Genomic DNA, 12,006 nt, shown 5'->3' with positions numbered 1-12,006 from the left:
CTCTGACCTTCAGCCTACTCTGTAAATAGTCTCATGTTTGAAAGACCATGTAACATTCCCCTAGTAGTAAATACACCCTGTGATAGTCAGAACTATATAGCCTAGGTATGTTGTGAGGTATAAATGAAAACTGGTGCAAATATCCTCTTTTTCTTTGGGGTGTTTTTTGTTTTGGGGTTTTGTTTTGTTTTGTTTTTTTTTTGGGAGGGTGGGGGTGTGGGGTGGGAGGAAGGGGATGACTTTGGCTAACAGCTTTCTTCAACATAGTTGCATTAAAATCGACAGGCAATTGTAATCCATCTGAGTTATTGTCATGGTTAAGTTGAACTCTTCCACTGGAGACCTTCACAATAAAGTGATGTGCTTTCTATTAGAGATGTGCTTGTTGGTATAATTCATTATGGAATACTGTGAGTGTGGGAGCAGTGTGAGGGAGCTGTGAAGCGCTGCTGAGGTCTGGGAAGCAGAGCAGGACAGAGATAGGTGGTGGTGTGGTGAGGGTGAAACATCTTCCCCTTCAGAGAAGTGCACAAATGAACTTAAATGTCGAGATGCCTGCTACATACTATCCAAACCAATGTTAATATATACAGTAATAAAAGCATTGCAAAACCAGCTTGGGCTACACCACTTCTTTGGTGCTTATTTGACTTTATCCCCTTCCCCCTGCACCTCACCCCCATAACTCATTCCTGTGAAATGCCAGAGCCTGGGGGCTGCAGGCTGGGGGCAGAGTAGGCCCCATGGAGTCATAGAACGGTTTGGGTTGGAAGGGACCCTAATAGTCATTCAGTTCATGCCCCCTGCCATGGGCAGGGACACCTCCCACCAGCCCAGCTCGCTCAAGGCCTCACCCAGCCTGGCCTTGAACACCTCCAGGGAGGAGGCAGCCACAGCCTCCCTGGGTAACCTGTGCCAGCATCTCCCCACCCTCAAGCTAAGGAATTTCTTCCTCACCTCCAGTCTGGACCCTGTAGTCTCTCAGTCATTGTTCTGATCAAATAACTTTGATGGAAGGGGTCAGGCTTGACTTGCAAGCAGGCAGCAGTGGCCTTCCCTTGCCTCTACATCTTACCATGCCCTGTTACAGCCTTTAAGCATCACCCTGAGTGCTCACAGCTACAGGGCCTGGTGGCAACGCAGCCAGTGAGACCAGTCTCACCTGAACCATTTCTTTGAACCTTTTTTGTTGAATTTCTGCTGATCCCCTGCAACTTGGCAAGAAAAAAAGAAATCACCTTCGAGCTGAGGAGGTGGAACAGGGGAGAACATCAAAAATAACCCCCAGTGAGTTATTTGTCCTTCCTAACTGCTTCAGTTTAACTCTTCCCCATGTGCAGTACAGCCCCTCCCCTTTGTTCTGTTCCCAAGAATGGGAGGAAATGATGTGTGCTGCACAAGAACACAGTGACCACCAATTAGTTGAGAGGGTAATTAAAGCCAAACACCAACGTTCTGTAGTTGGCTCTAACTTTTTTGAATCAGAGAATTGTCAGGGCTGGAAGGGACCTCCAGGCTCATCCAGTTCCAACCCCCCTGCCATGGCCAGGGACACCTCACACTACAGCAGGTTGCTCACAGCCACATCCAGCCTGGCTGCAAAAACCTCCAGGGATGAGGCTTCCACCACCCCCCTGGGCAACCTCTGCCAGGCTCTCACCACCCTCACGGGGAACTACTTCCTAACATCCAATCTGAATCTCCCCACTTCTAGTTTCGCTCCATTCCCCCAGTCCTATCACTCCCTGACACCCACAAAAGTCCCTCCCCAGCTTTCTTGTAGCCCCCTTCAGATCCTGGAAGGCCACAAGAAGGTCTCTTCAGACCCTTCTTTTGGCCACTTAGCTTGTTCTGCAGCTTCAGAGATGCCCTTTTCTGTTGCAGGAAAGGTTTTGCAAAGCCTGTACCAGTGTCTTGTGAGCAGTGGTGAGCTGCACTAGGCTGCTGGGAGGTGAAAGGTGCAGCTGCTCACCCAGGGAAACCAACAGAGCTCCTGCAGACAACACTTGGGAGCAGCTCAGAGCTCACCTGGTTCCCCTCTGAGCATGCTCAGGTGTTTGTTGAGGTTCACACAGAACACTGCCTTGTGGTGTTTATGCAGAAGAGAACCGAGAGTTACCTTGGCTCTGCTTCAGCAGGGAACAGTGATGATAAACAAGAGGTCAGTTTGCACCCAACAACCAGGAGGAGTTTGCTGTTCCTTGGCTTCCAGCAGCTCTTTTTGAAGAGCATAAACAAGAGGTGAGGACACTGCTCTTAAAGTCACACAGCTTTACTGAGGAGGGATTTGCATGGCACACCATGGAGTATACAGGTAAAAACCAGCCTGCCCCTGACCTCTTGCTAACACATGGAACAGGCCACTCCAGGAAAAAAGAAAGAAAAGCTACACTGGGGAAAAAAAAAAAACACCAAAGCAAAAGAAAAGGCCAGCTGGACCCTCACCAAACTCCCCAACCCACTCAGCTCCTTTAACCTGACCTACAGCTGGCCACAGTGGAAAAAAAAGACACAAAACCCACCCTGAAATCAGCCTGGGCTGGCTGGCTCCAAACAAGGATTACAGGCATTTGGCATCTGTGGAAGAGGTGCTCTGGTGCTTGCTGGAGTTTTCAGCCGTCCCAGAATGGGCTCAACCAAGCCCAGGTCTGACAGAGGCAGCACCTGAAAGACAACAAATTAAAACTGCTGCTGTGCTTTGGCTGCAAGCCAATAAACAAAGAAACACCAACACCCCACCCAGCCCTCCACACTGTACTGAAATCACCTCCACCTTAAATCACCTCTGAGCATGCTGAGCAGGGCACAGCTATCTCTACTGAGCAATTAAAAAGGACCCAAACTAATCAAGATCCCATTAGTGACAGACTCACAGAATCAGTTTGGTTGGACCTTTCAGCTCATCCAGTCCAACCATTCTCTGACTGGGGCTCAGCCATGGCCCTCAGCACCACATCCCTGCCTTTTCGAAACAGATTCATTCAACCACCTCCCTGGGCAGCCTCTGCCAGGCCTTGAGAGCCCTGCAAGTGAAGAAGTTTCTTCTAATCTCCAACCTAAACCTCCCCTGGGGCAACTTGAGGCCATTTCCTGTCACTCAATCACTAGGGAGCAGAGCCCAAGCCCCACCTGGCTGCAGCCTCCTCTCAGGGAGCTGTAGAGAGCAATGAGGTCTCCCCTCAGCCTCCTCTTCTCCACACTGCACACCCCCAGCTCCCTCAGCTGCTCCTCCCCAGCCCTCTTCTCCAGACCTTTCCCCAGATTCCTTGCCCTTCTCTGGACCTGCTCCAGATCCTCAATGTCCTACTTGTATTAAGGGGCCCAAAACTGAGCCCAGTGCTCAAGGTGTGGCTTTGAGTCTTCTCAAGGGCCAGGAATGCTGTTTCCCCTTTGCAACTCCGTGTTTTAAGGAGTGCTGTGGAGTGAGCCATGGGAAAAATTCAACAGTCTGAGCTCATGGGGGTAGGAGGGGTGTGGAAGGCAGGCTCAAAGTTATCCTGCAGTTCCTAAATCCCTTCCTCTTGGTGCTCAGAAGCTAAAGAGCCTTCTTCCATCTATGGACCAAGCACCTCAGGACCACTCCTGCTTTCTGTGCAGACCTGGGTTTGAGTCCCAGCCACAGCCTGAGTGTCTGAGGGGTGTGCAGCTGGTCCTGGTCATGCTGCTCTGCCTTTGCCCTCAAACACCCTGTGCCTCTCCATCCCTTTAGGCCAACACTCCTGCCCTGCCCTCCTGAAACATTTCTGTCTCTGCAGCTTTAGCTGAAGCAAGAGTTCAGGAAATCAGCAGCTGAGTTCTCCTAGCCTGTATTTCACACCTGTTTCCCTTTCCCACCATGACCTGTCAAGCAGAATTTTTTGAGGAAAACAAACAAAAAGGAGAGTGGGGAGGAACCCACAAAACCCACCCAACCCAAACCCAGCCCTTTCCATCTTCCCTCTGCTGTCCAAGTGCTTTAGGCAGAGCAGCTGCCTGTGCTGGACTGCTGACCCTCCCTGGGTCTCTCTGAGGAGCTGCCACGGCTCTCCTCATCTGCTGCTTCACCCACACCCTGCTCTTCCCTGGCATGCTTCAAGATGCTGGGGCAGCCATTTTGCCATCCCCTTTGCTTTCTGCTGCTTTTAGGCTTTCCAGGCATCAGATGAAATGAGTTAATGACAAGTCCTGATGCACACTGCTTGCTAATTTATCTTCCTGCACTGCCCTCCCTCTCCCCACCAGTGCAAGAAGGTTGCTTTGCCCCTCTGCTTACCCACTGAGCAGCTCTCTGTTGTGCCCTCCTTGTCCTCCACCCTGTCCTTGCCCACAGCAGCTAGGACAGACTCATACAAGTGCTCTGCATGGGCTTCCAGCTCTTCTGACTGCTTCACAATCAAGCCCAGAGTGTCTCTCAGAGCTAGAAAAGGGAGGAGGAAAGTGGTAGCAAGGTGACAATTCGGTGTCTGTAAGAGCAACACGAGAGGGTGTCCCTGGCCCAGGCAGGTTTCTGAGGGATACCAAGTAACAGAAATAATAGGCTGGTCTTCATCCCATAATAGGCTGATCTTCATCCCATCCAAGCTGTGATGCAGAGGTTAGGGAGGGTGGGGAAACCACCTGGAAGGCTTCATCTTAAGAGTGAAGATAGAGGAATAGGGGCTTCCAAAGGAGACCTTTGGGACTGTGTAAGAGAGCTCATCCATACTGCAGCACTCAGCCTCTAAAGCCCCTCTGGGTGCTGCAGATGCAGCCCAACCTTTAGAAATCCCTTCTGCAGGACTCACCACACCTGCCCCACACAGGTCCCACCACCAGCCAGCCTGAGCTGTCCTCCCCAGACTGCCTGGGATGCAAGCAGGGTGTGAGCACCACTTTCTCCTGCACTGGACTGAAGCTTCTCCTCCCAGCTACGGGCTGACAGCAACCCACAGCTCACCAGCAGCTGCCCATGCCACGGATTAGAGACAAAAAAAAAAAACCCTCAGGAGGGACCCATAAGAAGCAGAAACACATCCATCCATCACCCATGATGGGTGGGCACAGCACAAGGCAATGGTCAAGGCACAGTGCAGCTGAAAGCGCTCAGAAAGGATTCCTTCAAACCCCCAAATCACCTCACCCCCAAGTCATCTCAGCCCCCAATCACCTCACCCCCAAGGCACCTCAGCCCCAAATATCATCACCTCCAAGTCACCTCACCCCCAAGGCACCTCACCTCCAGGTCTCCAGGAGCTCTAAGTCCCTCTTTGTTCCCACACAGCTGCTGAATGGCCAACTCTGCCCACTGCTTCCCTCTCCCCACACACTGGTGGAGCCAGGGATGTCGAGGGGCAGATGTTACAGCCAGCATCACCAGCTGTGTCCAGACAGCTCCACGCAAGGGCTCCTTCTCACCTGGAGAAGTCACTGCCAGGCAGTCCAGGAGAGCTTCTCCCCTCTCCAGCACACTCTCGGTCAGGCTCCGGTGGTTGGCCACATCTTTCCTGAATTCCTGAGAAGGGAATCAGAATCACAGAATTGTCAGGGATGGAAGGGACCTCAAGGCTCAGCCAGTTCCAACCCCCCTGCCATGGCCAGGGACACCTCACACTACAGCAGGTTGCTCACAGCCACATCCAGCCTGGCTGCAAAAACCTCCAGGGATGAGGCTTCCACCACCTCCCTGGGCAACCTCTGCCAGGCTCTCACCACCCTCATGGGGAACAACTTCTTCCTGACATCCAGTCTGAATCTCCCCACTTCTAGTTTTGCTCCATTCCCCCCACTCCTATCACTCCCTGACACCCTCAGAAGTCCCTCCTCAGCTTTCTTGGAGCCCCCTTCAGATCCTGGAAGGCCACCAGAAGGTCTCCTAGGAGCCTTCTCCTCTCCAGCCTGCACAACCCCAACTCTCTCAGTCTGTCCTCATAGCAGAGCAGCTCCAGCTCTCTGCTCACCCTCGCAGAGGATGAGGACCCTGCACCTGCGCTGCCTGAGCAGGTTCCTGGAGCTGCCAGATTCGGCTCTGTACGTGCGGTGCAGCCTGCACCACCACCTGCAGCATGCCAGTGGGAAGGGAAGGGAAGGGAAGGGAAGGGAAGGGAAGGGAAGGGAAGGGAAGGGAAGGGAAGGGAAGGGAAGGGGAAGGGAAGGGAAGGGAAGGGGAAGGGAAGGGAAGGGAAGGGGAAGGGAAGGGAAGGGAAGGGAAGGGAAGGGAAGGGAAGGGAAGGGAAGGGAAGGGAAGGGAAGGGAAGGGAAGGGAAGGGAAGGGAAGGGAAGGGAAGGGAAGGGAAGGGAGGCAGCGGCGATGCCCTACCAGGTAGCGGTGCAGCGAGGCCCTCACGCCCCCGGCGCCGGGCGAGGCTGGCTCCCCGCTGCCAGCAACCTCCACGGTGTGGTACAGCCCACGGATCAGCTCCTCCAGCTGGCAGCAGAACGTCTGCTTGACAAAGCACACCGAGAGGGCTCACTGAGCTATGTCTGCTTGGTAAGTTTCTAGGCTGTGCCTGGAAAATTTTCCACGCATCTCGAACAGCAAGTGGAGGAATGTAAATAAATCACCACTGGATGTAAAAAAGAAAGTAATGGTAAGTTCTGAATAATCCCATTGGGCAGATAATAAACACAAAATCTAGTTTTGTACACTAACTCTCTCTCTTTTTGGCTTCCTTGCTCTAGCAGGTACTGGCTCTGGCTCCTGCTGGCTTTGCTGACCTTGGCTGCATTGCTTTGCTGTGGTATTAACAAACATGGTTGGCCCTTTAGGCTGCTGTGGTAGTTTTAGGCTGTGCCTTGAAAAATTGTCCACAGACCTTGAACAGAAAGTAGTAGAATGGTAATGAATCACCATTGGAGGTGAAAAGGAAAATAATGATAAACTCTAAATAATCCCACTGGACAGATTACCAACATAGGATGGTCCTGTACACTAACTTTCTCTCTTTTCAGCTTCCTCACTCTGACAGATACTAACTTCTGGCTTCTGCTGGCTTTGCGGACCGTGGCTGCATTGCTTTGTTGTGGCTGAGCATTAACAAACAACTCTCTGCTCCTTCTCTTACCCTGTGTGTACAGGGGGAAAGGAAGGAGAAGCTACTAGTAGCCCCCTGGTTTGTCCAGGGGGTTTCTTGGGTTGTTTATAAATTATAAATATATGTAAATGTTGTGTATCTTGTACATATTCGTTGCATTTCACATGTAGATTGTAGGTTTGCTTTGTAAATACAGCTTCATTTGCTTCCAGCTGAGCTGGGCTGGCAATTTTACGTTGGGGGTGGGTGGAATTTTCAACCCACCACAGCCTGCAACAAAGACAGGGCAGGGACACCAACAGGTATGGTTTGGAAAGCACCGGCTCCCTCCTCCCCACTCCCTGCACACAAACAGCCCTGAGCTGGGGAACCCGAGGGTCAACAGGAAACAAAGAACTCAACCCCTCAACACAGTGTGACCAGAAGGACCAGACTGTATGCAGCACCAGGGAGGCCACACCTGGACTGCTGGGGGCAGGTTTGGGGCCCTCACTCCCAGAAGGACATTGAGGGGCTGGACAGGGGCCAGAGAAGGGCAAGGAAGCTGGGGAAGGGTCTGGAGAAGAGGGCTGGGGAGGAGCAGCTGAGGGAGCTGGGAGTGTTTAGTCTGGAGAAGAGGAGGCTGAGGGAGACCTCATTGCTCTTTACAGATCCCCTGAAAGGAGATTGGAGCCAGGCAGGGGTTGGTCCTATTCTCCCTGGTACTGGGTGATGGAACAAGAGGAAAGGGCCTCAAGTTGCCCCAGGGGAGGTTTAGGTTGGAGATTAGGAACAATTTTATTTCTTGAAAGAGTGATCAGGGATTGGCACAGGCTGCTCAGGGAGGTGGTGGAGTTCCCATCCCTGGAAATGTTCAAGAAACCTGGGGCCATGGTTTAGTGGCCACAGTGGTGTTGGGTTGCTGGTTGACTGGATGAGCTTAGAGGACTTTGCCAACCCAAACAATTCCCTGATTCTATGATGCTGAGCCCCAGGAGAAGCGAGATGGGCTCCTGCTCCACCAGAAGGAATTCCCTGCTCTGCTGAGCCCCCTGCATAAATCACTCCTTGCTCCCAGGTACCAAACACAACTTGAGATCTTCCTGTAATGAACTTCATTCCTCACCTCAGCCTTACCTTAAGGCACTGAGCAAGGGACTCACCCTCCTGGCTCTTCTTTGGGTGTCCCTTGCCCCGTGGTTCATTTAGGTATGTCCCATCCAACGTGTCCCTGAGTCCAGCTGGCAGAGTAAGGCCCCGCAGAGAATCCCTATGGATCTGGCCACACAGTTCGGTGTTTTTCCATCTGGGCTGGCGAGAGCTGCAGGGGTGCCCCAGCCCCCCCAAATCCCCAACATTCCCTCTTCTGTCCCTGCCACAGGCTTCTTGCCCCAGAGCTGCCCTGGCTGCAGGGGGCTGCCTGCTGTCAGTGTGAAGCAGTGAGGGGCTCCCATGGGCATGCACAGGCATCCTGACAGTCAGGGAAAGGCTGGACAGGAACTGAGCCAGCCCCTCCAGCTCCAGCAGTTTTGGAGGCAGGGAGAGAAATTCCTCATCAGCATCCCAATCCTTCCTCAGGGGGAGCACCCCTGTGGTGGGTAAAAACCTGTGGGTGCTTTTCAGCTGCCGTTTGTGGCTTGGGAAGGAGCTGCCTCTGGCATTCCAGCTTCCACCATCTGCAACACGGGGGACAGACGAACCCAGCCCGGGTGACTCCAACGTTAGGGCCTTAGCAGGACCTCTAGAAGAATGAGAGGAAGCCCTCCTTGTGAAGGAAAACTCTCCTGCAACAGGTGAAGCTTCACAGCACAAGCTAGCTCCTGAGCAGCCTCTTTGTCCAAGCTGTGGGGTGGAGCACCTCTCTGCAGAGGCCGGGGACCTATGATGTCCATTCCTTGCACTTCCCTCAGCCTGCCCACCTCGGCCGTAGACGCTGGTAGAACCCGAGGTACCCTCCAGGGAAACAGAAAAGCTGTCCAGACCTATTCCTGAGTCGTGCAGGAAAGGCTCAGGCACCTTTCCCAGCCTGTACCTTGGCTTCAGCGGATAAGCATAATCCAGCAAGTCCTCGTACTCCTTGTTGGGGTCCCAGCGGGGCGAGCGGCGGTCCGGGCAAGGGGGCAAGGAGCCCGGGATGGCGCAGGCCCAGTAGTTGGCTTGGTAGGACGACACCTCCCGGCCGCGCTCCGCCGCGCCGCGGCCGGCGAGCAGAGGTCTGAGGGAGCTGCACAGCCGCAGTGCCCTGCCCTCTGCTCCAGCCCAGCCGCAGCCCAGCTCTCGGGGGGAGGCGGCTGCAGGCGAAGGCAGGGCTGTGCTGGTCAGCAGGCTCCCGGAGGGCTCTGCGGAGAGCCCCTGGTCTTCGGAAGACAGAGCCGAGAAGCACGACGCCGAGCGGCTCCGCAGGGCTCCCTCGGGGCTGGGGGGGGTTGGGGGACGCAGGAGCTCTGGGGTGGAGGGAAATGGGGACTGATCTCCCCCTCTTCTGCCCGGGCTGGCAAGGGCATCGTGGCAGCTGCCAGCAAGAATGCTCTCCTCTGCAGAGCTGTGCTGGCTGGGAGGGCTGCACGCCGGCTCCCAACAGCCCAATGCCTTCGCCTGCTGCAGGGTGGGGAAAAAAAGAGAGAGAGAGATGCATGAAATGAAGCACAGCACCCAGACAAAAGGCTTCTTTGAGCTGGGACGTGGAGGAAAAAAAGCCCAGCCCTGAACCTGCCACAAGGAGAGGCTCTGCTATGCCTGTGGGACAGCAGGCAGCTGCCTGGAGCCCAGAGTGGGGCTTGTCTTTAAGGAAAGGCATCCCAAGGGCTTGGAAGGCTGCGCCAGGCATCTGGCTGCAAGAGGCTCGTATTTAAGGAGCCCATTCCAAACAACTTTCAAGCTCTGCAGTGGCAGAAGAAAGCCAGGAAGGGACTTTTGAGAATGGTTTGTAGTGATAGAATGAGAAGGAATTAATTGAAGCTGCAGGAAGGCAGATTTAGACTAGAAATTAGAAAGAAATTCTTGACAGTGAGTACGGGGAAACACTGGCACAGGTTGCCCACGGAAGCTGTAGATGGGCACCTGGAGGTGTTCAAGGCCAGGCTGGATGAGGCCTTGAGCAACCTCGGCTAGTAGGAGGTGTCCCTGCCCAAAGCAGGGCGGTTGGAACTGGACGAGCTTTAAGGCCCCTTCCATTCTATGAATCTATGAACAGAGGCAATGCCTTGGGGTTGCTGGAGCCCAAAGCCCTTCCCCACTGTGCAGCTTAGCCCAGGGCTGGGGTGAGCACCCTCTGGCTGGAGGAGATCACAGAATGACAGAATCAGCCAGGTTGGAAGAGACCTCCAAGATCATCAAGTCCAACTGATCACCCAACCCTATCTAATCAATCAGACCATGGCACTAAGTGCCTCATCCAGTCTCTTCTTAAACACCTCCAGAGATGCTGACCCCACCACCTCCCTAGGCAGCCCATTCCCAGGGGCAATCTCTCTTTCTGGGAAGAACTTCTTTCTAAGCTCAAGCCTAAAAATGGAAAGCCCTTGCTCAGACAAGCCTGGATGAAGAAGTGCCAGTCTTGCCTGGTTACTCCTGGTGATGCAGCCAGACCTGTGCATGCAACCTGCTCACCTGCTGCTCCTCTGAGGAGAGGAACCAGTGGCTACCACGATGAGGCACATCAGCACCATCAGTGGCTCTGTGAAGTGAAGTCTGTGTCTCTGGGAGGCTTGCCCTTGCTCTGTGCAGTTTGGGTGCAGGTGCTGGAGACACTTCTGAGCGGTAGCTTGAGCTCCCCTGGGTGACAGCCATGGTCAAGCGACTACATCCACTCACTGCCACCCCCTCCATGCCCTGCGGGCAGGACGTGACCTCCTCTGCCCCCAGAAGCTGGTGCAGGCTGTCTGCTAGCTGAGGGTGGTCCATCTCCACCTCTGTGCAGTCCCATCTACCATGTCCCTCGGTGACCCCCCTCAGGGAGGCTTCAGAAGGTGACTTTCCAACATCTACAGCCATCAGGACAGAAGTCTTTCTGCGGGATGGTGCTGAGCCTTGGGCTGCCTGGAAGACACAACACATGCCAGAGGCAACTGGCTGTGACTCCTCACCTCCACGCCAAGTAAAGATACTGGTTACAGGATCCCAGGATGTTAGGGATTGGAAGGGACCTCTGGAGATCTCCCAGTCCAAGCCCCCTGCCAGAGCAGGACCATAGAGTCCAGCACAGATTGTACAGGAACACATCCAGACACGGCTGGAAAGTCTGCAGAGAAAGAAACTCCACAACCTCTCTGGGCAGCCTGCTTCAGTGCTCTGTAAAGAGCAGATCTGGGCACCTCAGCATAAAGTCCCCAAGCTAGCAGGACTCAAAAGCATTCTCAGCACAAACCTTGTGGGCTTGCCACAGAGCACAGAAACTGCTGCTGCCAAAACCACCACCTCTGTACTGCTCAGTCACAGGAGAGCACCCTCAGAGCCCCAGGAATGCAAAGGCCTCTTCCAGCAACTCCAGTTGGAACCAGGATGACAGCACCATGAAAACACCAGCAGCAGAGTGATTTGGCTGGTACTCACCCAGTTAGTGCCAACCTATGGATGGAGACAGAAGCCAAAGGAGCATCACCAGTTTTGAGATTCAGGAAGGTCAAGGGCTGGGTCCTGCCCTTAGCGCAAAACAACCCCAAGAATGCTCCAAGTCTGGGGCAGAGTGGATGAAAACTGCCCAGCAGAGAAAGACCTGGGGATGCTGGCTGACAGTCAGCTGAACATCGGCCAGTGTGCCCAGGTGGCTAAGAAGGATCAGCAACAGCGTGGGCAGCAGGAGCAGGGAAGTGATCATGCCCTGGTACTGGGCACTTGTGGAGCCATACCTTCAGTACTGGGTTCAGTTCTGGGGCCCTCACTCCAAGAAGGGCACTGAAGAGCTGGAGAGTGTCCAGAGAAGGGCAAAGAAACTGGTGAAGGCTCTGGAGAAGAGGGCTGGGGAGGAGCAGCTGAGGGAGCTGGGGGTGTTTAGTCCAGAGGAGGCTGAGGGAAGACCTCATTGCTCTCTTACAACTCC

The 12,006-nt window shown here is 54.0% G+C and overlaps 1 protein-coding gene across 1 annotated transcript; it reads right to left on the bottom strand.

The window, feature by feature from the left end:
- Nucleotides 1-2,437: 2,437 nt before the first annotated feature.
- CEP68 (centrosomal protein 68) lies at nt 2,438-10,961 on the bottom strand. Its single transcript, XM_054383634.1, is given in 7 exon segments — nt 2,438-2,664; nt 4,253-4,274; nt 4,276-4,396; nt 5,374-5,470; nt 6,275-6,397; nt 8,106-9,566; nt 10,578-10,961. Coding segments are annotated over 7 exon segments (2,343 nt in total). The 3' UTR covers nt 2,438-2,529.
- Nucleotides 10,962-12,006: the final 1,045 nt, after the last annotated feature.

The sequence above is a fragment of the Indicator indicator genome, chromosome 9, assembly GCF_027791375.1.
Source record: "Indicator indicator isolate 239-I01 chromosome 9, UM_Iind_1.1, whole genome shotgun sequence".
Lineage (NCBI taxonomy): Eukaryota > Metazoa > Chordata > Aves > Piciformes > Indicatoridae > Indicator > Indicator indicator.
The sequence above is the reverse complement of the archived record's forward strand: the minus strand, read 5'-3'. Positions and strand labels throughout refer to the sequence as shown.